The 27460-nt window shown below is 39.7% G+C and overlaps 1 protein-coding gene across 4 annotated transcripts in view; it reads left to right on the top strand.

Annotated features, from left to right (window-relative positions):
• NCOA7 (nuclear receptor coactivator 7) overlaps nucleotides 1-27460 on the top strand; it is a 78700-nt gene that overhangs the window by 6151 nt on the left and 45089 nt on the right. For 3 of the 4 annotated variants that reach the window (XM_059842169.1, XM_059842170.1, XM_059842171.1), the window contains exon 1: nucleotides 12463-12600. In XM_059842169.1, the coding sequence (XP_059698152.1) occupies nucleotides 12551-12600 (50 nt within the window). In that variant the 5' untranslated portion in view covers nucleotides 12463-12550. Of the gene's footprint in view, nucleotides 1-12462; nucleotides 12601-27460 lie in introns of those variants that run through there. The other variant, XM_059842168.1, reaches the window with a different exon arrangement.

Here is a 27460-nt window from a genome sequence, read left to right as displayed (position 1 = left end):
GCGAGGAAGGTGAACCCTAGGGATGAACCAGACCTTACACACTGGCATGTGTTGGAGGATTCTCCTGCCTCCATGGGTGCTGAGCTGTGGGATAACACTGCATCCAGGAGAGCAGTTCCTAGTCCTTCTCCTCACCTATGAACACAATTCAAGTGAAGTTTATGGGACAAGCGAGGCAGATGCGTTCATTTCTTTGTTTTCCTCCAGGGAAGCAGATGTAGGCTCAGACCTGGCAGAGCAGAGTGATGCTGCTGCTTGCAGAGTGGCACCTTGCTCCATTAGGAATGAGCCATGACTGAAGGATGCTGTGGGTAGTGTGTGCAAATGCTAGCGGAAAGCCAAGGAGGTTTGCAAAAGGAAAGGTGGTGCAGCTGAAGGAGCCACTTGTAGCACCAAACCTGATTTTTGAGGTGCTTCTGAGGAGACATTATTTCTTTTTACTTGGTAACTGTTACATGTTCATTTTGTTGTGGACCAGTATAGAGTTTGGGATATAAAGCCTTCAAGTTACAAAATGCATTTCTTGGGAAAAACTGTCATCCATTAGTAAATGGTAACAGTCCTTCAAAAGTCTCTCCTCTGATTACGGTTTTTTGTTGTTGTTGTTGTTGGTTTGTTTGTTTGTTTTTGTGGGTTTTATTTTCTTTTTTGTTTGTTTGCTTTGGTTGGGTTGAGGTTTTTTTTTTTGGGATCTGGAAGCTTTGTAAAGAAGCAGACTTCCATGGCTGTCGCTGGAATCAGGACTTCACTGAGTACAGTTTTCAAATCTTAACTGCTTTGCTGTCAGCATCATATTGCAATTAAAATAAAAAGTTCTAGGGTACTGTGTTTTACATCTGTTGTTTAAGTTTTAATTTCTTCTTCATGTACTGTTTGTTCTGAATTCTGTGATTTTTGTGATGCAAGACCTGTGAATGATTTTCTCACTGAAAGGCTCTAGGATGACAGAATCCCATGTTATAAATTGGAAGTTATTTCGTCTGGCCTTGAAACATATCTCTCTTCCTGCTTCTTTTCACTTATTTTTTGCCCCTTCTTTTTACTTCCCTGAGTCCAGCATGCAGATATCTCAGAAAAGTAAATTTTGTCCTGTGGAAGCTAGACCTGTTCATGAGGTTAGCCTGGCCCTGTGATTGGATGTATGAGTTTTAATCCTAGGTCCTGTCATAATTATTGGCAAGAACATGTGTAGGTTTATGGTTAAACTTGATGACCTAAAAGGTCTTTTTCAACCAAAATGGTTTTTGATTCTATGAATCTAGCTCTGAGGTAATACCCTTTTCACAGGTAATGTGTCAGTCCTTTTTAACAACAGATCACTAATGCACTCTGGTGGGGTAGGTGCTAACTGCTTTTTGTATTTTTAAAGTGTAGGTCTCTACCCAGTTTTGGCAGATTTTCAAAGACAAATTTTAACACCAAAAATGGAAGGACTACGGCCCCTCAAAAATAGGTGCTTTAACATGGAAAAAAGCAAGGCCAAATCCAAAACTTGTTAATGCATTTACTAATTTGGCTGGCCACAACTTGAGAAGGGGCAAGCAATTACACTGATGTAGCCATAAACAAGAGAATACAAGGTTTTGTTTGAGATGTGAGCAGCTGTGTCAGGTATAACCTGCGGTGAACAGAAATTTGGCAGCTTTCATCTTTGGGTCCCATGTTTGCTTAGGTGTCACACACATAACCTGTGTGAGTAGTCCCTCTGATTGCCCTTGGTACGGGAGTAGAGAGCTCAGAGTCTCTGTTGTGGCACCTGGTTGATGTGGCTGAGATGGATGGCTTTCCTGAAAATGCAACACTGGAGGAATTGAAGCTGTTTGTCATTTTTCTGACTTTTTGGGGGGGTTCCTCCCCACCCTCCAGCAAAAGGAAATATCTAGCTTTAGAATGCTGAGTTACATTGTTGATGCTATCAGCGTAAGAAGTTTTAATTTTAGTTTCAAAATTAGTCTGTTTTTGTTTTGTTTAACAAGAGAACCTTAGTTCTATAATAATGTTTAAAACACTTGCGTAATTTGAAAGTAGAATATATACTGCTACTGCTTTGCCAGAAAACTTCTACACATTTGTTTTTTATGCAACAGTAGTCAAGCTTAATTCAGGTATATTTTTAATTTTTCTGTTGTTTAGTTAAGCCCTGAGCCATCTCACTGGTTGAATGCATGCCAAGTTGAGCGTTAAAGCCCAATCAGATGTGCTGGAGGAAGGATGGCATATGACAGTTTTGCATGAATCATAACATTGTTCTTTCTTTTCTGCGTACATAGACATAGGTGACTTTACTTACCTGGATAATTTTAAAGAGTTAGCTGTGCACGCATTGTTAGAACACAGAAAAATATAAAGAACTCTTCTGTTTCTGCTTCTGAAGAAGCAAGCGGCTCTTCAAAGAGTCACTCCCTAATTAGTAGGTAAATGTGAGGTGCTCTGGTGTATAGCGAGGGGAATTCCTTTTGAGAGGGGAGTTTTTGCCCTGCATATAGTGCTGGGTAACTCAGTACAAGGTCAGCAACTGTGTGTAGTGTTTACAGCAATCTGGAGGTGGAGGAAGGAAAAAAGGTAAGATAATAGAAGTTTTCAGGATGTTTCAGAAGGACAAGACAACTAAATAGTCTTGTGTTACACAATGCCTAAGGGGATTTTGCAAGGAAGAAGGAAATAATTAGAAACATTGCTGCTTTTAAAAATAAGATTCAATCTATGCAGTGTAAAGAGAGTTTGATTTGTTGATGATCATTGTAATTTTGATGCACCTTACTGCCAGCATTGGAGCACCTATGAAGCTGCGTAGGTGTAATACAAGGTCACACTCAACAGACTGCAATAAATTCTGCAGGTTAAGCAATTGAAAAATAAATAATGAAGGTTTCCAGTGTTAATTCTTTACATTACAGATGTACAGGATTTTGTATTACAATTAAACTATTCAATGTTGCTTAATATACAGTGTAAGCTTGTGACACAGTTCAGGTTGCTATGGAAACCTGGCATTTTGGTTCTGTTAACAGTGTTTCAGATAGGAAAAGATTTGCATTGCATTACTGCTAGGCTCCTTTCTGCACCCACTCTTTGCTTCTTTGCTTCTCAGCTTCTTTGCTTCTCAGTTGGGAGGTAGATGATAGAGAAGCAGCGATGACCTGGAATTTGCATGAATCAGGGTCAATTATAAAAAGCGGTGTTGAGCTGAAACTCAAAAATAATCATTTTACCTTCAAGTAGCTCTTGTGTCTAGTTACTTTTTTGAAGTAATGATGTATTTTGATGCTTATCTTTCACAATGTAGTGTCTCTGGGTTGATTTGAGGTTCTGTTCAGGTTCTTTTTCTAAACACCTGAAAATGATGGGGTACTTTTTAAAGAGATGTTTCCAGTAATTTTCACAGGATGATTATGTATATTGCTGGAAATGTACTTGACGTAAAAAACTGACCATTTCTAGTGCTTTCTGTTAGACTGATGGATTTGTTCCTCATGGGTTTCTTGTTGCCTGGTCTTGTCTTGTAAAACATTAAGAACATGTTAATTTAGTCTCATTGAGTACAATGGGAATATTTAATATAAACCTTTGGGATCTTAACTGATTAATAATTGTAAACAGAAGGTGATTAATGGTACCTGTGATTGACAGTATAGATATTTGTGCCAAGCATCAAGCCACATCTTTGTGATTTAAGAATCTTCAAACACCAATGTCTTTCTGCTCTACCTCAGCTTTATTTACATTTCATATAAATGTCTTTCTTGTGTTGGTGAGAAAAGAGCTGAGAAGAGAGTAAGTTTGCTGTGAAGCTGAGGTCAGGTGTTTGCCTCTTGTAGTCTGTTTGTCATCCCATGAATGCTGGCACTCATCTTTCCACATGTGTGCTTGCTAGTGCCCACAGAGCAGAGTGGCTGCTCAGGGAGTCCCACTGATGGTTTTCTGCCCAAACTTTCTGCTGCAGGTCTGTCTGATGTGAGGGCATGCTTGTAATTCAGCTGTGTGCAGCAAAGACTGCTGGAAAGGGCTGTGAGCTGGCATGGTGGAATAGAAACTGAAATGCAGATACAGAGCCACTTCTGCTGAGTCTGCTGCGTGTCATTGGTGTGGTAATTTTGGGTGGAGGAGTGTTATCAGGCAGCTGAAGTGGGCAAAAGGGAGAAAGGCAAAGAGCAATAATACTTGGAACTGGCAGCTGCTTGCTCCATGGACAGATTCTAACATCCTGAGACAAGGGAAAGCCCAAATTCTTTGGCTTGGCATTTTGACTTAATCACCAAAGGATATTTGCTGTTCATCTGTCTGCTGTGATGCTGCTGTTTGGCTATTGCAAATCCCACTCTGTGGTCTGTGTAAGCTAATTCATAGAAGCAACTCTGGAGTGTGGCCAGGCCTGCAATGTGTGACACTGTGGATCCAGTGGCCTTTAGCAGCATTCTGAGTATGGTAAGAGGGGAATGTAAGAAGACTTGATCATGCCCTTTATAAACCTGGTAGACAGCCTGTAATTCATTGGGTCTGGGTATGATGTGGTTGCTTGAATGTCTCTTTCTTTCTTGATCTTATCAAAACAGATGTGCAAGGCTTTCTTTGAAATACTAAACAGTTCATGAAATTAGTTGTTATGAGCAAGGAACATGATTGTATCGACTAACAAAATAGCAAGGTACTGCTAAGGGGATTGTCTAAATGCTAGTTGATGTGTTGAATGTTCACCTGTTTTTATGTTTTAGAAAACTGCAAGTACTTGGTGTTTTACTTAAATGCTGGGGAGCACATACATGAAAAGCCTTTTGTGTATATGCCTACATGCTCCAGGAAGAGGTAAGGGAACAGTGATATCCATCTTACCCTCTCTGGGTATGGTAAATTTCATCCTTCTGTGGTTGATATAGTCACAGAGTCATTAAGGTTGGAAAAGACCTCTAAGATCATCAAATCCAATCTCTGACCGAATCCATATTGTGAGGTGCTATGTGTGCTCATTTTTTGAACACTTCCAGAGGGAAGTGTTCAAAAAAATCCAATCCTTAACCACTACTCTAGCAAAAAAATATTTCCTAATATCTACCGTGAACTCCCCTGGCACAGTTTAAGTCCTTTCCTTGTGTCCTGTTACTAGTTGCCTGGGAGAAGAGGCTGACTGCCACCTCCCCACCTCTTTCTTTCCAGTAGTTGTAGGGGGCAACTCTGTGTATACCTGCCCAATGGGAGTGTGAGAAGCTGAGGGGTCAGAGGGCTTGGACTCGATGTTTAATTGAATTGGGATAGGTTGAAAGAGGAGATACAGTAAGATGAAGTTACTAATTATTTTAAAACATCCACAGCAGTGTTCTTGTTGACCTAAAAATGGAAATCGTCCCAGGTGGCCTGGTTTCCAGCAGCACCGCACTTTTGCATTTGGAATAGTATAGCACTCTGCCTGTTAAGAGTTTATACTATGCTTTGTAATGAGTTTCTGTCTAGAAGCTGAGTTAAACAGTAAAATGCATTGTTCTGTATGGAAAATGCATCTGGTGATGTTCAGCTGCCAATGAGGGAAGATGTTTTTGTCTTGTGAAAACACGACTGGTGATGTGGAATTCCTGGTAGTGCGTTTGCTTCCTCTTACTCTGTGTGAAACATGGCAGCCTAAGTTAGTGGGTTAAATCCTCTTCCCGAGTAAAACAGGAATAATTTGTCTGGAGAATTCTTTGTAGCTGAATCAAGTTTTGTTATTGTTCTGTTTCTGAATCAGAAATGTTTCTGCTATGTTGTCATTCATTTTATTTGAACTTTGTTCATGTGGACAGACTGTTGGAAATCTAATAGGGGCACTGAAGGTGATCTAAGCTTAGCATCCTCTTACTCATTAGTAGGGAATGAAAGTGCTTGAACTTTTAGTTTACTACACCACTGTAGGGGGGATAAGTACCTTGTAAACACTGTACCCCATTCTTCAAGAGCGTGGGTGTTTATTTTCTTTGCCTGTCTTATCTCCAGATCTCCTATTAACTGTCCTTGAGAGCCCGCAGCATGCAAATAGCCACATTGAATCTCTTTGTTTCTCTCCATTTGGGGACACAGAAATTATGACTGTTCTGTGTTTAATATGAACAAGAAGTCTAGAAATTGCTTCTGCTTACACACTTATTTTTCAGTCTCATTTTTTGTGGTTTTGTTTTTTGTGTTTTTTAATACACACCCTTGTCACAAGAAACATGACAGACATAATGCTTCAAAGATGAAAGGCATAAAGAAGGGCTATTCACCTGAGCAAGGGTTGAGTGAACTTCAGGTGGAGTAGCTCTCCTGGGTTAGTTTAGTGTCCTCCAGTTACGTGTAATGGACTGGAACTTCTTTATAGAGCTTATTAGTGTTTTAGAATTAACAGTACACTATGCATCATAACTATATTGTATCTATATAATTGTATCGAAATAATTCCATACTTCAGATAGGTTTAGAATTAACATTCTTTTGCCCATTGTATTGAATGTATTAAGTTGGTGCTATGTTTTACTTCCTTTGCTAGGTACTTTTCTGAAAGCTTCCAATCTCACTTTTTCCTAGGTCATTCTGCCTAAAGACAAGACTAAATAAACTTGTAGCTTATTCTCCTCTTTGCTGGCTGTGCATTTCTGTTTCTATTACATTTCATTTTGAGATGCTGTAGTGTTTATACAGAAACTTTTATCTTTTCTATTACACCAAATAACATATACTAGCAGAACCTAAAACCAGCAGAACTCAGCCTGCTTAGTCCAGTCAGTGATGCTTTAATGAAATGCTGCAATGTTTAGCATTTCTCATAAAGTGCAAGTGGGCATTCACTTTCCTGGTTTTAAAAATGGGAGGTCTATGGAAATGAATGCAAGGGTTATTATTAGTGTTCTGGCTTGTGAAGCTTAATAATAGGTATTTATATGACCAGTAGTGTATTTGAAGATTGTGTGTATTTTTATTTATTTGCATCTGCACAGTGCTCTGGTAACTGCTTTGGGCTCATCAGAGGCACAACTAGCAACCTCCAAGGGTTCAATTTCAGACCTAATGCATTGAAACTCCTTCCCTTCTATCTGTGATTTGTTCTATAATTTCTTACTCTTTCAACTTGAGAGATATTTTTAATATTGCTCTTGAAGTTTTACAAACATACCTTTTTTGGTTTTTTGTCTTATTAGTGGCTTATTGGTGTAATCCTTCTCATCTCTCATGCTGCATCTTTTAGGGGTCAGAACTGGCACATGTACCCAGAAGACTTATTATTCATAAGAAGACACTGTTGCAGAGTTGCAGACCTAAGCCAGATCATTGGTAATGCTTGGTGTCTGAATTTGACCAGTTTTGAATGTTGGTATTAGAGCAGGTGATTGGAAGCATGCACTGCTGTGAACAGATGTGTGTGGTGTTTGTAATCTCAGGGGCAGAGGTATAACAGAGAAGCAAAAATAAAAAATTACTGTTGTGTGGGGCACTGTGCCAGAGAGCAGAAGAGAGCTACGTGGTGTGTCTGGGCAGCATCCTGTTCCCTCAGCACAGTGGGGTCTCCCTGTTGCATCCTTGCTGTGGCCATGTCTGTTTGCCTGTCTCACTGGGAGTCTTGTACCTTCATCTCCTCTGCCTTCCGAACAGGAAAATTTGTGTGTAGACTGTAGACCTTCCCTGCTTGTTGTTCACAGTGTGATTGTTGCCACTGTCTCTTGCATTATGAGGGTCCTGCTAAGTTATGGAATACGCTCCCTTGACTTGGTTTTCCTGAAGCCAATTAATTGCTTTTTTTGCATACTTGCTCCTTGCTGAAGGGGCCGAGTGTGCCTGGATCCTCAGAGGTGTTAGAGTTAGGCTTTCTGTTTTCTTTTGTGGCTCTGATTCTTATGTATATGCCCACAGAGCCAGATAAAATCGAGACTGTGCTCCTGGTTTCCAAAGTTAGTCAGTTTAAATTTCACAGAAAATAATAACTATCTCCTTGTCAAAGTAATCTTCTCCCGTGTTCTCATTGTTAAGGCTGGATTAAAGCTACTGGGAGGGCACTTGCACATGTTGCTCTTCTGCTCTCATTTGAGCATGTGGAGGTAATTCTTACAGTTCAGCTCCCCATTTGCAAAGCAGGGAATTACATAATTTTCCTACCTCATGAGAGGTTGAGAGATACTGACTCTACAGGATCATGAAAGATATGTCTAGAGAATCGCATGATCTTGAATGTTTCTTTTTCTCCGTATGTTTTTCCAGAACTTGCAGTGGGCACAGATGGCCAGAGAAAAGCTATCAAGTCTACTGAATGTTCTAAAAATAGTCAGATGCTTCATTGGCTTCTGCATTGCTGTGCTGTTGGATGTACTGTTGTTCATGTGCACGGTTTTGGAAAGCAATGCCCACTACTAAAGGATTGCTTATTGATACTTTAGGGCCAGCAGACAGGATTTCTGGGTGCCTACTCCTGAGCACAGCAAGCAGGACTTTTTCTTGTTGCATGAAAATGTGAACTACTTAAACTGCAAGTAGCAAGGTACATTATTCTTCATGCATGAGAAGGAAAAGAAAAGGGAGAAAAAATAATTTTGAAAAATTGGTAAATTTATCAGTCTTTAAAGGGTGCTCTATTCACACATTAAGTTATTTTTAATCGTCTGTTGCCTTTTTTTATCCCTGCACTTAGAGCATCTTCTGCTGCTACTTTGAATGTACCAGTGCAGGAGGCTGCTGTCTGCAGTGCCAGGTTGCAGGGAGGACAGCAGAACCTGGAAGAAGGTTCTGGAGGTCTTGAGAGTGTGGTGACAGTAGAAGGGGTGTGGATATCTATGGTCAGGAGTTCAGTCTGTTCCTGGGATTATAACATTTAAAAGAAAAATTTTCTTTTTTGGCCTTGTTGGAGCATTCCCACTCTAATTACAAATTTTCTGTAACCTTCCCAGAACTCCCTGGCAGCAACACTAGAGAGATACAGCAAGTATCCAGAAATGAGTAAATATAAATAAAATATTCAGAGCAGTAGGGCTAAATTAGGGAGGAACAGTGTACGTTTATGTATTTTGTTCTTTTCTTTATAAAATTATCAGGTGCTGACACTGGCTAAATTTGGAGAGTGGCAAATGTTTAATAGGCTCCTTACTGAAATGCATTGTTTGGTTTGCCTTGAAAATGCCTAATTAAAGAATTAGCACTGCTGTAAACATGTAATAGAAGATTTTCAGAGTCTACTTCTGTTTCAGTGTATAGAAAAGGTTAAACTGAGCCTGAAATTTATATAAAATCAGCTTTGTCATCCTTTGAGTTTGGACTGAACTCATGATATATGAGTAAGTTGTCTGTTTCTCAGCATATAAATATCCCCAAATACGTACATTTTTAATAGTCTGCTGATTCAGTATTCATCTGTACCAGAAAGGAGTGCCAGGAAACCAAGATTCATTTGAATCATATAGCCTTAATAACATTTTAAACAGGTGATAAAGAATACCTTGATTTTTTTTTTTTCTTGTAAAATATCAAAGGACAAATAGGGGAGAAGTGTGGAGTAGGTTTGCCTTTTTTGATGTAACTTTAAATTGTCAGTGACGTCCTGTAAAGTAAATGTGACTTTTGTGCTGTAATTGCTTAAAAAACTAAAATTGAAAAGGGCCTCTCAGAAATACTAAATACTAGTGTTCTGTAGCAATTACTGCAGGCTGTGCTAGCTGTCGGGTCTTTTTTTTTTTTTTCCCTTTAAGGCAACAAGTGCAAAATTCCCAACAACACAGGTAAACTCAGAAGTTAAGAAGTCAGCATTCCTAATCAGTTTGCTATTTCTAGTACTATGTTTTCAAAGTATAATTTTCAGACTTTAATATGCCTTTCTAGAACAACATTGTTGTTTCTTCTAAGAAGGCAAACTAAGTAAGTTTTAGGTCAACAGAGTGGGATCTGACATTGAATTATGCTATTATAAAAATTTACTTTAACTGGTGACTGGATATTGTATTGCTGTGTTTTTTTAGTAGCGAAAGAAAAAAAAATGCCTGAATGCCTTTGCTGTGTCTGCTCTGTGGATAACATTTCAATTTTCGGAGTGCCCATCTGTTATAAATGCAATTATTTCATTTTCATTTTTTTTAGTTCTTGATTTATTCCTCCTCACTATGTGAAAGGACTTGGAGTTGGATTTATTTGATATGAGAAGAAGAGGCTCCATACCCATGTTGGCATTGCTGGCTTTGTTTAGCTTAGCACTAAGCAAACAGCAAACCTCACACGTGGGGAGCTGAGCAGTGCCTCACTGGTTTGGTGCTGGCACCTCCTGCAGCATCTGTGGTTAGGTCCAGGCTTAACCTCCTTTCTCCTTTTTTGTGCCCCTTTCTGCTGAAGCAGGGGGTGGCTGCTCTGGCCCTGGGCCTGACAGGGTGGTGGGCAGGCAGGGGTTTCTCCTCCTGGCTCCCTGGGCAGTAGTGCTCTCTTCATCTGCCAGTCTGGAGCTGGGCAGTGACTTCCCTGGCTGGGCATGTCAGATCATGGGAGAGGAATGCCTCTCCTCACTGAAAGGGCATACCAGTGACCCTTGCATGGGATTAGGCAGTGGGGATAGGTCTCTCTTGCCTCTGTTCATCCCAACTGATCTTGTTTCAGTGAGGTGAAGGACTCTTCCCTCTTCTCATTCTCATGGGTCCTGCTGTCCTTGTGGTCACGGGTTTAACAGTGTATTGATGCTTTGGGGTTATTTGATAGCTCTTGGTGTCAGTGTGAGGCTCAGCTCTGGCCTGTCAGTGCCCTCAAGGCACATCGCAGTGTAGTGAAGGCAAAGCAGGTGAAGGGGGAAAAGTGGTTCCTCTTTCTGTGAACTGTCTTTGTAATTTGCTGTAGAGATTGTAGTTGTACACTTTGGAAGACTTACTGTGACTCTAAAGGCCGTGCTAATGAAGCCACCAGCTCTCATCCTCTGAAGATCTAAGGGATCTTCCCAACAGGGAAGATAGAGATGCCTCAGAATTCTCAGGAAGTATATGGTGTCTTCATACAGACTGAATATCTGAGCAAGCTAGTTTGTTCTAATGCTGCTGTTATGCTTCTGTGATGTAGGTTTTGGTGTCCAGCTGCGTCTGCATTATGTGTTACCTTGCAGAGATAAAATAGCATTCCCTTCATAAAGCTAAAGATGTCAGATACTTGCCATATAAAGAGTACCCATTACTGTAAGGCTACCTGATGTGTAAAAATGAGAGCAATTTGATTCCTTCTGATGCATTGGATGAATTCAAAACTAATGAGTTAGAAAAAGTGCATTTTGAAGCAGTGGGGTCATATGCTGTGGACTAATCATCTATCAGTAAGGAGAGAAAATTGTGGCAAGTATTTCTAGCATGATTTGTTCTTGGGCTTTTCAAGTAGATAAGTCTGCCTTTGCTGCATCATCTCTTTTGTTGACATCTGGTAGTTTGTAGCTTGTGATCTTTTAATGCAGGGGAAAATAATGGAAACTGATTAGGTCCCAGAGGATTTTTTCTTCTTTTGCTATGAATCATAATTTATGTGGCTTCCATTTCTTTCTTATACAGCTCATTAGCCTAAAATGTTTAGTAGCAACTTCTGGTTTGAGTTTATTCTGAAATACTGATTAAAAACTCTAAAGTTTTTACTTTGTGCATGTGCACAAGCCATCGGGGTAGGTTAAATGTATGTTGAGGAGAGGAAAATTATAAAACATCTTGGCAGGGATCTTGGACAGCAGTTTATGTGGCATGTTGTTAATTACAGTAATTATAAAGCCGTTTGGAAATTCTCAGCTTCTGTTTTCCAAGTAGCTTGGTACAGCATTCCACCAAGAGGTGGTGATTTTCATGACAAAAACCAGTGCTACTGGTCTCCTTTTTTTTTTTTTTTTTTTTTTTTTTAATTTCTGAGATAACCTAGATGACCTTCCCTAGTCCTACCTATTTCAAGGTGATTACACTTCATTGGGAGAGCCAGAAGTCCATCTTGTTTCTCTCTCTATGGTTGTTTGAGCTTGTATATTAGTCGCAAGTACAAAATCAAACCTTGTACATAATGTAGATCACTCTTTTTTCTTTTACATTGTTTTTAAAACTTTCAGATCTCTCACAATCTTATAGTATTTTTACTAATTTAAAATTTAAATTCAAATTAAGGATTGTGTGTCTTACTGGTTATTCTGTTTATGCTATATATTTCCAAAATTCTCTTGATCTGCCTGTCTAGGAAACACATGTGACCTGAAAGATATTTTTTTGTATAAACTTGAAAGCAGTTTAATCTTTCCAGAGTTTTAAAACTTGATGCTGCCCTTTGAGTCTCCTGCTTTGCAAAATGTCTCTTCAACTGCTGAGAAACTGGCCTGAGTGCATTTATTGGTTTGTCTCATTGTATACTTAATGGACACTTCACAGCAAACATTGGTTAAAGTTTTACTTTGCTTTGACACTGGGTCAGTTGTATTTCCACAACCTGCTGGGTTTTGTAGGTGTTGTTGACATGTTGATTTATGAACTTCCTGTTTTTAACTGTTATATACAGGAGACTCTGCCTGGTTATGAGGTACTGAGGGGGAAAAGAGCATCACGCTTGGCTGCTCACCTTGCCCATTCCACTGTAAATAATGGAGACCAAGGAGGAGAAGAAGGAGCGGCGACAAGGCTATTTTGCTCGGTAAGCTCACGGGGCTTATTTCAATGTTGATTAAAATGCAGAACTCCTTATTCTGCCTTTTTGGCAAGGCTTTGTGATTTTTCAAGTATGTGTAAAAATGAAACCCGTGCTGCAGTATGTATCCAGAAAGTGCTTTCCTTGCTGTATCTCTGATGTTTAAGTGGAGATTTTTTTCTTTTGAGCAGTAGAGGATACTTGAATTATAATTCTGATATTAAACTATTCTTGGCTATTCAGTTCCAAATTGCATTGTATTTGAGCTTCTGGTATCAAGTTCCTGGACAGTGTTGATGAAACCAAGCATATCTGAAACATATGTGTGTCTAAACCCGAAGTTTATTTGTTTTCAAGTAAAGCAAAGATTAGTAGTGTTATCTCATAGGGTAAGGCTACCTAAGAAAGAATGAGCTGGCTAAACCATATCATCTTTGTAAATAAAAGCAATGCTTTTTCAATCATTTTTATCATTTTGAATTAATGATTGGTGATTTTTAAGAAATAAATGATATTGCTTTCCTAATAATGTGTCTTTGTTAATTTAGCAAGTCTCTAATCATCTCTCAGCTCTGATGTACAAGAAGAACCAAAGTTCACTGACTCTTGTGAGTGAGGGGACAGGAAATAGGTTTAAAAACCATCTTTGCCTCAAGGATGTTTTCTCTTCTGTTGAAGAGGAGAATTGTATCCCGTCTCCACTCAGTAGTAAATAACTGTAGCCTTAGTGCATTGCAGACTAGATCTAGAGACATGCCTGTCATAACATTTGGAAGTAGTGTTGGGAAAAGTTGCTGCTGCTTTATTGCTATTCAAGTTCTATGTAATGGTGGCTAAAGACTGGAGGAAGTTTTGGTCATGTGTTAGTGTCTGGTGACTTGCTTTCTATTTGGAGAAATGCAGTTATGTTGATCTTGGCAGAATGTTGCAGCTTGGGATTCTGAGAAGGGGAAATGGATAGTGGCACCTAAAACAGAGGAGGCATTATGAAGGATAAAGCAGAAGTAGCTAAAGGGATTGTACTAAGGAACAAGAAATTTTCTGTTAAAGAAGACTCAGGCTTTGAGATGGATGTCTGAGTAAGATGCTATAGTGTTGAGAGTGTTTTAAGTGCTGTCTGCTAAACAAATGGAAATCCTCAGGAGGCTTTCAGGAAAGTCCTTGACAACTATATTTAATCTGCTTTCCTCTGTCATCTTGTGAGTGTTCTCTTTTAAAAGTTTACAGGGGGCAGCATGTCTTGTATAGGCGCAGGACATTGAGCAAGGTTCAAAAAGATGGCAAATCAATTCATAGTATCAGCACTTTGCTACTGTGTAACTTTGGGGAGGTTACCTATCTCTTTCCTTCCCAGCTTGCATCTTTTTTCTTTATACAGGTTGCAGGTCTTGGCTGTTTTTGTACATCAGAGCTCAGAGATGATTAGAGACTTGCTAAATTAACAAAGACAGGTTATTAGGAAAGCAGCATCACTTATTTCTTAAAAATCACAAATCGTAAATTCCAAATTATAAAAGTGATTGAAAAAGCATTGCTTTTATTTACAAAGATGATATGGTTTAGCCAGCTTACTCTTAGCTAGCTAGGGGTGGTGCTCAATGTTGGAGTGGTTGTGCTTGCAATTCTTGGAAGGAAAGCTTAAGAATCCCAAAATATATGCTGACAAACCAGCTCCTGAATTGCAAGATCAAGATGAACATGAAATTGTCTGCATCTCTGTCCCCCAAATTTCACATTGTTTACACATTTGTCCTTTAAAATATTTGAAATTGCTCTGTTGAAGACACCCACTCAGCCATCATATTTTTCCACTACAGATACAGTGCCTCAGTTTTCCCAGGTCTTCCCTCCTCCCTGTGGCAAGTGAAGCTGAAATAAAGCTTTCCCCATCCATTTTTGCTTCTTACCAAATGCAATTTTACCCACTGTGTTTTGTGGTAAAAGGCTTATTTTTTGCCTTGGTTGTCAGGAAACAAAAAAAGTGAATTTTTTCAAACAAAATAGAAATGTCTTCAAAACTTTTTAAAGAGTGATTTAGATTCCATGTGTAGATAAATGTTACGGCTCGTAGGAGTTTAACAGGCAAGAAATGAAAGTATAAGAGTAACATGAGCATAAATTTCTCTTATGCAATAGGTCCTTATTTAACTGCTACTCCTACTTAACTTAACTACACAGAATAGTCTTTTTTTCCCAATCATGTTTTTAGGCATTTCTGTTGCATTCTGTGTCACTGGCTCCCAAAAGGACCAGTATCTGTGCTGGTATTCAGCAAGTCCAAAAACAGATGGCACAGTGTAATGGGTGTACAGTGGCACATTTATGTCTATTGACTCCACTGTGACATTTGGTGCTTTTTATTGTGATTATGTGCCCATGAACCCAGATAAAACCTATTTCCCTCTGCCTGTGCATCTTCCCTCCCACAGAATGTAGAGCCTTGTTTTCCCTTGGTCATTGTGTAGCCTTGAGTTCAGGGGTAGTTCACCTCATAAAATGAGTAGACATCAAATTTTTAACTTAATTTAGAAAGAAACTACCAAAATGAGTGTTGTGGATCACATGGAAAGAATTGCCTTGGATATAAATTGGTGGTCTGGAAGGCTGAATGTACAGCATGAAAGTGGAATTGGTTTGCATGTGCTGTTGTGTGCTACTGGATATATTTTGCATGTGCTATTATACTGGATATCTTTGGACAAGCAGTTAAACGATATGAAAAATCATAAGGGAAGAGTTTCAATAGTTATTTGGAAGGATGAGAAAAGGGGCTCTTTCAGGTTCATATTTTCTGGGTCTCAGCATTCATCACAGCAAGTTGCTGAGCATTTTCCATGCTTTGTTCAATCCTATGTTAAGTAGCTGTCTCCTACTGTCTTAGGGAAAAGAAATAAGTGTGCTTTATATGAAAAAATGCTGCTTTTCAACAAGTTGACCAAAATACTTACATTATTTTTATTAATTGTTATGTCTTCAACTTGTGGTAACTTAATCTGAACAATCTGTGTGGAGATGAACTGTAAAAACCATACTTATGTTCAACGATTTCTTAATACTTTCCAAGGGAATTATGAATTTTAGTTTTCAGTTTCTTTTTGGTCACCACTGAAAGCTGTATTTCTGAAGCCAAAAATGAAGCACTTGTATTAGGGAAAATATTCTTACTGGGGCTTGGGTGCCTTTGTGTTTATGGAGTTTACATTGGTCTTGCCACCATCATTCTATTGAGAAAACCACATAAATGTCTAGGGCCTGATCCAAAGGCCATCCCAGCAGGCAGAGGCTCCCTTTTTAGCTCCAGGTTTTTAATACTTTTTCAGAACCTGAGGCCAGTTGTACAGCTTGATGCTCACCTCCTCTTTCCTTATGATGCCAATATCTAAGGGAAGTAAAGGAACTCACAGCATGTTTTAAGTAGATTTAGGTTCTTGGCTTAGATACCTAAATTTACATCCATACAGATGAAGGTTTATACATTAAACCCAAGATTTAAAGAAGATAAATATAATTGTTTACTGCAGTTGTTGTTTACTTGTTACCAGCTCCAATTTACACCTTTTTTCCCCTTCTAATTATTTTTAATACTTAAAAATAGATAAAACTATACAACAAATGGTGTTCAGCTTTTCTGTCCCATAGCTGGTTATAACCTAACCATAGCTTTCCTTTTAAGTATTCACAACAATTCCAGCAGTAGGAATCATTGATACATAACTACTGAGCTGTTAGCAGCTAGGTTCTGGAAAGCTTAGCTGGGGAGGGCATTATATGTAATTGTCATGTTGTTATGGTTTTTCCCTGATCCTTGCTCTTGGCAGCTGTTGGAGGCAGACTGTTGGCTTGCACAGATGCTGTGGTCACTCCCTTGGTCAGTCTTTTGCTCATTGCAAGCTGTCGGATTTGTAAGCATCTCATTTGGACTTTTCCTGTCTTCTGTTTTATTCCCATATTCAGTAATTGTGCACTTCATATGTTTTATTCCTGTGGCTATTAAGGCACAGTAGGGTGATGAAGTAAAAATGCTGGAAGTACAGAGGAACTGTGTGGAAAAAGGGCATCAGTGGTGGCTAGGACAGAGGAAAACCTAGATAAGATATATATGCACAAAGTTACTTCTGTGAGGGCATCTCATGTATGTGAGACCTTTTCATAAGTTTTTCTGTTAGGTGTGTTTCTTGTTGGCCAGACTCATTATATCTATGTAACAGACTTCAAGTGTTGGCTGCTCCTCAGCTCACTATTCCTCCAGCAGTTGCCTCCTTGCAAGTGTTCTAATTCTCCTGAGTTAATGTGTTGATGTTTATTCAGGTTTCCTGTAGCACCCATATTTTATTTTTTGCTTTTAGGAGGAAAAGTTTTCCACACATTGTTTTTAAACCAGCATGGAGGTTTATCTTGGGTGTGAAGAATAGTCAAGCCAAGATCTGGAGATGCTTAAATGTTTTTTTAATGGCCTTAGGAAATAATACATCATTTCAGTTCATCTGTACAATGAAAATATCTTAACTCTGCTTCCAGATATATAAACATTACATCATAATTGAGTTACTGAAACTGAATAACAATATGGCATTTTATTCATATTGTTTCAGGCAGTATCACATATGCCTGAGGCATTCTATTTTGTAAAAAAAGGCTGAATATATCACTACTTCAGATTTATGGGGTGCAATGGTTATTATTTGCTCTGTTATGTAGTGTGTGTGTGTGTGTGTGTGTGCAGGATAGTTGATTTGCTATGGTGGGTAGCTGAAAAAAACCCATAAAATATTTCTAAAACATACAGTGTTTTACCTGCCAGGTACTTATGCTTGAGTGGTTTCAATGTTTTTAGCAAGCATTCTGTCTTCTGTGCTGCAGGTCAGTATTTTAGCTGCCCTTTGCAAATGTTGTAGTGTAAGATGTTGAAAAATGTCTCGAATTTCACTGACAGCATCCCTGGGACCTGTTAGGTGGGGCTTTGGGAGGTTGGTCAGGTCCTTCAGATTCTTAAGAGACACTTGCTATTCATTGCTTACAGACCTTTTAGTGTGTGTATATATATATGTGTGTGTGTGTGTGTGTGTGTGTGTGTGTGTATAAAGTTTTCTTTTTATCATCTCATTCTATGTCTAGAATGAGAGTTGGGAGGGAAAGTGAACCTGCCTTTTCTGAAGTGTTGCCTGGGAGAAGTTGGACAGCTGTTTATCCTGGGAACTAATTCCTCATCTCACATTGGAGTTGCTTTCTGGATTCCGAGGTTTCTGTGTTAGCAGTCTTGTAATTCTGTGGTGCAGAATAGAATTCAGCAAAAGGGCATGAATCACCATTTTCTGTTTAGTCTTTAAATCACAGAATTATTCCCAATGTGAGTGCTTCCTCTGGGAAACATAAGATAGTGGTTTCTGTAGTCTTGGTTCCTTCCAGTGCTTTCATCCTCAAGAGTAGTGGAGTCATTTAGGATTGAAGAAGAATTTTGTTACTGTTTATTAGTGAAAGTATTTAATGGGGCCCTGAGGCTTTCCTCAGGCTTCTTTGAAACTTTCCAGTACCAGAAATGCTGTTTATGGAGACACAAAACTTGTGCAAGACAGGAAGCATGGTTAACCTCCTCACCCATTCACTTCCCCTGCTTGTGAAGTGAGATTTGGGTAACAGTGTGGCCTCTGAAGAAAGAGGCTTTTTTTAGGACAGAAAGGTGGAGTTTTGTGTTTTTCTTGATTTCTTTGAGAGGAGACTAGGCAGAGAAGAGAGTTTAGTTATTCTCCAAATGTACTGTGTCACACCAGTAATATCACAATTTTTCACCTTGCAAGATTCTTGTAAGGTTGGATTGTTAGCAATGAGCTTAAATTTGCTTTTCCCAAAGGGACCTTTGGGTGTCTCTTATCAGCCTTGACAGAACATAAATAGTTACATGATGGGCCTTTTGATGTAGGCATCTGTGTAGTTTGGATAACAGTGGCTATTAACATAGTTGCAATTTAATTTGTCTTCCTCTACTTCCCTTCCCTGCAGCCTACAGCTGGGAATGCCCGGCACTGAGGGCTGTGCTGGACATTCCTAGTGGGCTATGCCATTTACCTTTTTGCTATTGGAAGGATTTAAAGAGATATCTTAAAAATGATGAAATGCGTAGGTTTCAGAAGCTGTCTTTTTGGATAGGTGAGATACAGACTTCTTACTGTATCTGATATAATTACATTTTTAAATGGCACTGTTTCTGTAGTGTCTGCAGACCCGGTCTTGTCCTTTCAGCCTCCCAGGTGTTCTCTTCTGTTCCTAGGCACTTTATGTATCTACTGCATAAAATTCTGCTTAACCCCAGTGAACTGTTTTAAAATTAAGTCCACCCTAAACACTGGTGGAAATGTAGTATAATACTTGGCAGAAGTGTGGTTGCATGGTCAGTTTTGAAGTGAGGCTGTGTAAGATGCTGCTGAAAGGTGGTCACATTCAGCCTTCTGGTTTTGCCATGTCTCTTATGGATGGCAGACCTGCCATCACTGAGCTGCCCCAGCATGAAGGCACCTTCCAGAAGCAGCCACCTAAAGAGATGCCTAATGGTACTGACTTTTTAGTGGTGCTGTTCATCAGCTTCTGCTCATGCTCTGAGAAATAGCAGCTATCTTACCTCCTTTTGGCAGCAGTCCTGGTCAGCTCTCCTGTGCTTTGTACCATGGGGAATAGGGAGTGGGCTGTACAGTATTTTGAGAAGGAGAACAGTTGGCATTGTGAGCTATGTTAGAGTTTGCTGGATTGAAGAAAGCAGGTTGATAAGAAGATAGACATGCACCATCAGGGAGAGTGTTTCTGGCTCACAAATAAAATTGCCTGCCTTTGTATCTGCCATCATTTGAGGCTTTTGCCTTATGGTTTTGCCATGTGCCATGCTACACTGTATAGTCTATTTCTGCTAAGGGTGCTGCATGTTTAAGGGGAAAGGTATGAATGATAGCTGCAGGAACATGCTTTTGGAAAGGGGCAGTTTTCCCCCTCTGTCTGAGAGACTGGAAAGCACTATAGAGCTAACTAAGGCAATTCTGTTGGTAAGAGAGGAAATACTGTGGGTACTCTGTGGGTACACGGGATACCTGTCTGCTTGCACTATATCTGAACTGCTAGATGCACGTTCTGTAGTTTTTGCTGCATGCCTTTAGGCATTGGGCTCCCTACTCTTGCCTTCCCAAGGAAATGAAGCTTTTTGCTTCTTCTCTGGAGCTTTGAACAGGGTAAGAGGCTGCATGCATATTCCTGGTGGCCTTAGGCTCCCCATGGTAAACTCTCATGCCCTCAGTGTTAATCCAGCTTCCAGACTGTGTTTGGAAGGGATTTCTTCCACCCCACCTTGCTCCTGCCAATCTGATTATGTGGAGGTGAGTTGTAAGCGTAGGTTTTGGGTGTTTTTTTTTTTTTTTCTATACTACTCTGTAGTCTGAGCAAGGAGTGTTTCCTGGGATCATCTGAAATTTGAAGATGTGTGTTACCTATGCTTTAAGTCTCTCATGTTAGTCCACCGAGATCTGTGGGATTCCTCCTATTGATTTATGTGAGAGAATATCCCAAGGAGAGCAGCAGGAGTGTTTAGGAATTTGGGGAGGAGGGAGATAATTATCCTTATACTGGAAAACCTTTGTAATGTAAATAAGCCATAAATCAGCTCTCTGGGTGTCTTAATAGTGTATTAAGAGTATTTTCCTGTGAGACAGCAGTTTCTGGCACAGAGAACTTGTCTTGTATTCTTGTATAACACTTAATATACTGCTAATAACTTCAGGCTTTTGCTACTATTTTTCTGGACTGGCTATTTTTATTTCAGTGGGTGTAAGCTTAACAGCTAGCCAATCACTAGTAAGCTTAGTTTAAATTATATTATGGTTTTGGCATAACAGTGCATTTCTGTAATGGATTTTTACTTTCAGTATTGCTTCTATAAATAAATGGTTAGAAGGTGTCAATCACATGTTTCCATCAGACAATCTTTAAAAGTCAAATCTCCTCAAGCAGAAGATTTATCTGTATGTTCACTATCTGTTAGGGAATTAAATGTTAAAAAGATGATGTTGCTCTTTCCACCTGGACTACAGCAGCTGCTGCATGTTGCAGTTCTGCTTGCGTGAGCCTAAGAAGGATTTTTTTGTTGTTCCAAATACTGCCAAAACTGTTTTTTTGGCAAACCAAAACTACAGCATATGACTCTGGTTCTATGGACAGATGCTTTTGAGCAATTAAATGCATGTGAGGAACTCTACTTATAGGTGTTACAGAGCAGTGAAGGCTGCTTGTAGGAGCTGAGCTGTCCAGGCACGAGTGCTGGGAGCAGGTCCAAAGTGCTGTGGCTGCAAGGAGAAGTGCCAGAGCACCAGAGGGGAGGGGAGGTCAGCAGCTCCCTGCCCACCTGCCATAGCAGGGGGAGCACCCAGCATGCCAGGAAGCTTTCCTTCCCAGCCCAGAAGGGAACGGACTGGTGGGCATAATGGCAGGCAGCAGGACACAATGTCACAGAGCACCTCCCTTATCTGGCGTGGGCTGGCTGGATTTGATAGTTGTTGTCCTTGAAAATACCAGGAGGCTGAAGATAGCTGCTGGCCTGCTTGTCCCCACCACCTTCCTGCTCTGCATGTGCAGGGAGGAGGCGGCAGCACTCAGCCTCCTGGGTGTGCTGCTGCAAGGAGCAGAAGGGCTGCCTCGCAGGATTCAATCCAGGAGCACTCTAACTTCCTGGCTTCCTCAGCTTATTATTCTAGCTCAGCTACTGCCTCAAGGGCAGTGAGACCTCATGGACTTACAGAATCTAGAGAACATGGAGATAGAGCAGAGCCTCTTGTCTTCCCATCTTCCATCACGCTGACAGAGGGCAAGGTTTATTTTTGCTTTTTCACTTTCCCTGAAGTAATTGCTTCTTCCCCTTCCAGCCATATATATTTTGACTGCAGGTTAAAAGTTTCAGTTGAAGTGAAAATGAAAAAATGCAAATATTCTTCAGGCAAAAATAAATCCATAAGTAATATAATATTTGATATAAAACCCACAGAGCAGTTTTAAGAAGTAGTAATTAATACACATTTTATCTGTGAGTGTAATTGAGGACCGACTACACTAATGTAATGGTATGACTGCTGAAAAATATCAGACCATGTTAAATTCTCATTTTAAGGTTATGCTTGTTAGAAGTTGCATTTGTACAGGCCTGCCATGTGACTGTCCCACAAAGACAAGCTCTCCCTGTCTTGTAATCTTTATACCTGTGGTTAATGGCCTATTCACTACAGTATGAAAAAGGTGGTGCCATATTAGTCATACAGAATATGATGCAGACACCTGTTCACCTCTCCCTGTCTTGTAATCTTTATACCTGTGGTTAATGGCCTATTCACTACAGTATTAAAAAGGTGGTGCCATATTAGTCATACAGAATATGATGCAGACACCTGTTCAGGGTGTAGATTGATCATGATTCTCACTTATGAAATATCTGTTGTATGAGACAATATCACCCATTATTCTGAACACTGAAACTACAGATTCTTTTTTATTCCTCCATGACAGCATGGCAGTGTGTCTTTTCAGAACTTTAATCCATGTTACAATATCCTAAATGAACTTGGACATTTCTTCTATGCTGCATGCCAGTTCATGGATAGTCTGTTCAGGAAAGCCATTAAACTGCTCAACATGCAAAATAGGTTGCAAGTTGAGGACAATGAATGCAAGTTGTTTGAGGACAATGTTAAGAAATGAGAGATGCATTTGGTTGGTTGAGATTTGTTTTTAGCAATTACTCTGAAATACTTTAAATAAAACCTTTTTCCACTCACGTTGCTGTGCTTTTTGCTCTAAATTTGTTCTTGAATAGATAAATTTTCAAACTGTTTGGAGGCCTGTGCACAGCATCTCTTATACTGTGATATCCAGCTGTTACTAACAGAATTCTTGAGAAATATGTGGTGACATTGGGATAATTTTGGTGTTATTATGAAAGTTAGCATTTAAAGCCATCAGTTTGGCTTCCATTTAGTGCCTTTTTTTAAAAGAAAAACCCTTGGCCTTGTCTATTAATAATATAAAGGAGAAAATGTGGGTTTTTTTCCTTTGTGTTTTCTTTTTTAAACTGTTTTTGTTTACAGCTGTATTAAATTGATAGTTTGATGCCATAGAGGTTGGTGCAGTGATGCAGAGCAGCTCGACATTTAAATGGTAATTTGCAAAGTAACTTTCTGAAGAAAAGCAAAGGCTAATGCAGAGACAGGTACTTTAAATCCAAGTCTTCTCCCTTTCTAAGATAGCTCTATTATTGCTCATTTAAGTAAGAAAACTGTTGAATTTTTGACTTTACTTTGGTCACTGACTTCTCAACCATAGCAACTTTTGGATCACCCCAACCCTTTTGGTCAGGAAACACTGACAGATGACTTCACTTACTGAGTTGTGTCAACTTACTCAACATTAAGATGCTTTTTATGGAGAAAACAACACTTTCTTCTCTCTGGGCTCCTGTTGGAGAAGCAGGAACAAAGTCACTGTTTCCTTTTTGCAGCAGGGGAAGCTGCTTATCTTCCAGCCCTCGGAGTGCCAATGTTTATGAAAATTTCCCATCATCAAAGCACCTTTTTTGGATAAGTGGGAAGAATCTGCCATGACCACTTCAATGTTCCAGTCCAGAGGTCTGTTGGGCATGATGTGGTGTGTGCCTGGCTTGGCTTTCTGGCATCCTCTTTTTACTGGTCTCAAGTAACATAACAGAGGCAGTTGCTTGACAGCCCTTCCATCTCAGCAAAGTGCCTGCTTGGAGGAGCAGTCTTGCCTCTGCTTACAAAAGGCTGCCTCTTTTTGTGTTGACACAAATGCTAGCACAGCCAAGTGGGATCTAATAGCGGAGTGATCCGATTTTGAAAAATTTATTCATTTATTGGTACTTTTGCTGGGTTGCCTTTAACCTACATAGTTTCCCAGATCTGGTCCCTGTGCAGCTGCAGCAAATGGGTTTGTGCAAGAATGGGGACAGCTCCTGGAGCCAGAATCAGTGGTGAGCGCAGAGAGATAGAGAGAGGCACCTTCTCTTGCTGACAGAAGTGGCTTTAAGGTGCTTCTTTGAGCTACAGGCTTTGAAACAAGTCTCCTTTTCCTCAAATAGTGTTTAGCTCTGGAGGTTTGCTGTGCTTTTTGCCTCCTTACTGTTGCACTCACCATTGTTGATTTCTGCTGGGGCCAGGCATGGATGCTGAAGAATGAAGGGTGGGGAAAAAAAATGGGAGTGCCTGCAGGTATCCTTCAGGAGTCTGCCCACGTGTGTGGAGCCTTCTAACAGTTTGCCATGTAGATTCCTTCTGAGAAAAAAAACCATACAAGCTCCTAAAACCAAAACAAACCAACCAAATCACCAAAACTGAAAGACTGTATCCCTGTCACTGATTTCTCCGTGACCCTGCCATGATGAATTTTCATATTGGCTCTTTGTACCTTTTTACATCTTTTTACATCATATTGGCTCTTTACCTTTTACATCTTTGGCAAACAACATGCCTAAGCTATTTATTATTGTCTGCATTTCACTTTGATCTGAATGTAATTCTTGAAAGAATTTAATTTGGTATCTTTGGTACTTCTCATATAAGAAATACTAAGATAGCACTCCTTGAGGTTTTTTTTTCCCTGGAGGTGGTCTCCAGCTACATTACTGCTGCATGATGTGTGGCACATTTCCTGTGGGTTATGCTGTAAATGACCATTGATTTTCACCTACTGTTTTATTGCTTCCTTGCGGATGTTTATTGCCTTTTGAGTCACTGAGCTCTACATTTCTTTCTGTTTTCAGGCAGTTTAATCAATACTAAAACTGCTTTCTGTTATCAGGAAATTTTGTTACATGGGTGATCTGAGAAAGTGGGTGTGGAGCAACCACTGTATGGAGCAGCACACATCCCCCAGAGCTTTCCATGTACTCTCTTGTTGCCTTTGGGATTGTTCTCAATTCTTGCATTTTGTTTCCCTATGTTAATTAAATATTAATGATAAAGGGCCTTCCTCTTTTTTTCAGGGAATTTGGGTTTTATGAAGAGTGTTCAGTTGAGGCAGGGAGTGAGGAGTTTACCAAAGCTTTGGAGAAACTTGAGATGCGTCAGCCAGCTTGATGAGCTTATTGTCCTCATCAAAATAAAAAAGTTTACTGCAGTGTGACTCCTTCTGTGCAGCTTCTCTGTAACATCCTCCCTAGCTGTGTAACTGCAGTTCCCTTTTCCTTGCAGTTTCACTCAGCTGATGTGGAGGGCAGTGGTGGCTCGAGGGGCTGGGATTCAGTGGGGAGAGCGGCTGGGAGTCAGCAGTGTCTGGAGGTGACAGGGCAGGGCCATCCCTTCCTTGCCAGGGATTCAGTGCAGGGAGAGTGTCTTCTTGAGCTACTTGCAGAAGAATTCCTGGCATGTGTAGGAGCCCTTTGGGATGATGAATGAACACCACAGTAGGAGAGAGTATCTGGCACTGTCAGCAGACGAAATCAGGAGGAGCACCATGGGAGTGTGTTAAAAATCAAGTTGGTATCTGTGACAAAATCGTTCTGTGGTGCTGCTCTGACTGAATAAGCCTATTAAGTGAACTTCTGGCAAAGTTAAAGGCATCATCTGAAGGGAATGACTTCTTAATTTTGCCTTCTGCCTGAGGCTGTTCTTTGAGAGCTTGCAGTAACTAAGGTTGTAAGGGAGAGAATCAAATAGATGTCTAAAGCAAGCAAAATAGCTTTCCAGAATCCTTTTCCTATGGGAAAGATTTTATTAAATTGTTGTCATAGCAACTGAGTGCTGAATACATCATAACCTTTTTTGCCAAGTAAACACAAAAGATGGGGATACTTTTGCCTTTGAAAGTGGAAAGTTTGTTAAGGTGTGTGGGAACGCTGTCGTCTTAAATTTAGGAAAACAAAAACCAGGCAAACAGGGATTATTCCCACCCCTTAAATAAACATAAAATATGTTAGATGGGATACTTAAAATTCCCTGATCTAAGTCAGAAAACTGGGGAGGGGAGATTAACATATTTTACTTAATCTAAGAACTTATCAGAAAGTGTAGTGTCATTAAAATTCCAGAACAACTTTGCTACAAATCCTCCCCTCCACATTACAGATGATGAAACAGATGTAGTAACTTGGTTTTTAAGTTAATGGCCATATTGGGAAGAAACCAGACATACCCTGGATTGTCAGTACACACTTCACTCTCTGGAGCATTCCAGCTTTCTTGAGCATTGCTGCTGGCTCACCATCTGTGAAGCATGGTTCTGGTACTTGCTGTCAATCAGTAACAGGAGCTCCAATAAAAGTGGAAATTTCCAGCTTTGACCTGTGCTACTAACATCAGAGCTTTCAGGAGTTGTTTTTTGTCCTTTGAAATGACCAGGTTATGGACAGTTTTGAGTGTCTGCAACCAGTATACTGCAACTACATGGTTGTCCTTGATAACTTTTTCAGAATGGATTTTTTTGTAGGTTTTTTTAATCTCTCTGTGGAAGATATAAAGATATAAATATATAAAGATATTCTTTAAATGTCTGGCAAAAGATGTGTTCTCTCCCTTACATTTGCCTTAATAGTCTGTTTTAATAGTAAACACACAGCCTTGTGGCTTGCTTGTTTCCAAAACAGGACATGTGCCAACGTGAAATGGCTGGTGTTCCATGGAGTGTGCTTCCTTGTGGGGTGGATGCTGTTCAGTTTTAGGAAGATTTCTGGAGGTGAATGGCTTTGTATTTGTTTCTGTGCTGAAGTGAAAGTAGCTGCACTGGGAAGGTCTGGGTTAAGTGTTATGGTCTGCCAAGCAGTCTGACTTCCTTTGGCTTTGCAAGCAGCAATGATTTATTTTGTCTGAGATTTGCTTATTCTTCAGGTTCCATGGGATGGGATGAGAGCAGGGCCATGCCTGAGCTGGCTGAGTGAAGGGGAAAGGGTTGATCTGTGCAGGGAGAGAAGGACTGATTAAGATCAGCCCAGCGGGTGACTAAAGGCGATTTTTGCTGTCAGATTTCTGTAGGTAGGTAGGTAGGGGTTTTTCTTGACATGACATTTGATTATTTATCTCTTCCATGGAGAAAGGCATGGAGGGTAGAAAGAAACTAGTATATATTCTAATCAGTGCAGAGATTTAAATTAAAATTATTAACTCTGAAGTAAATAATTGGGGTACATGTCATTTTTATACAAAAGGAATCTTAATGGGAACAAAAAACAGATTAAGGTGTTTGAAGTGTTTTAAAAGGTTTTTTTGTAATCTTATTGTGTATATGCATAAATAGATTTCTAAATATGATATTTGAGGGACATGATCTGTTTGTGCTCTGCAGGATGTTAAGATGATTGTATGCCAGATATCAAGGCACATTTTAGAGGATGCACATTGTGGAAAATATCCAAAAAGGAAAACTTTAGCTTGTCAGCTGAAAGATAAAAAGATTTCTTCTCCCTTCCCCCTTCTTTTGTTTATATTTTTTGGAGGGCCACTTTTTTAGATGGTTTTGTTTCTAAAGCAAGAGTTGTTCATGGTGTATCATCTTTATTAATCTAATATATCATAAAAAACATGCCTTACTATCACGGGAGTTTTTTAGAACATCCTGTGATAAGGACCTGGTGCTCTTTGACTGTGATATTACGTATTGAATGAGGTTCTATTGAATTGTCTGTTAGACACCTCTATTGAATAAATGCTAAGCAAAACAAAATGAAATTTCTAGGAAAGAAGTTACTGTTGGATTTCCATGTCTTTATTATCTCAGTGTTAGAGTTGCTTTACTGGTTACTTGTAGTTTCTAGTGGAAGTTGGCAGATAAAATCACCCCTCTTTTCTCTGAGCAGTTTTCTTTTTACCCTAACCACCTACCTTGTAAGTGTAATGGGAAA

The sequence above is a fragment of the Haemorhous mexicanus genome, chromosome 3, assembly GCF_027477595.1.
Source record: "Haemorhous mexicanus isolate bHaeMex1 chromosome 3, bHaeMex1.pri, whole genome shotgun sequence".
NCBI classification, from domain to species: domain Eukaryota; kingdom Metazoa; phylum Chordata; class Aves; order Passeriformes; family Fringillidae; genus Haemorhous; species Haemorhous mexicanus.
Note: the sequence above shows the minus strand (reverse complement) of the source record. Positions and strands in the feature narration are given on the sequence as shown.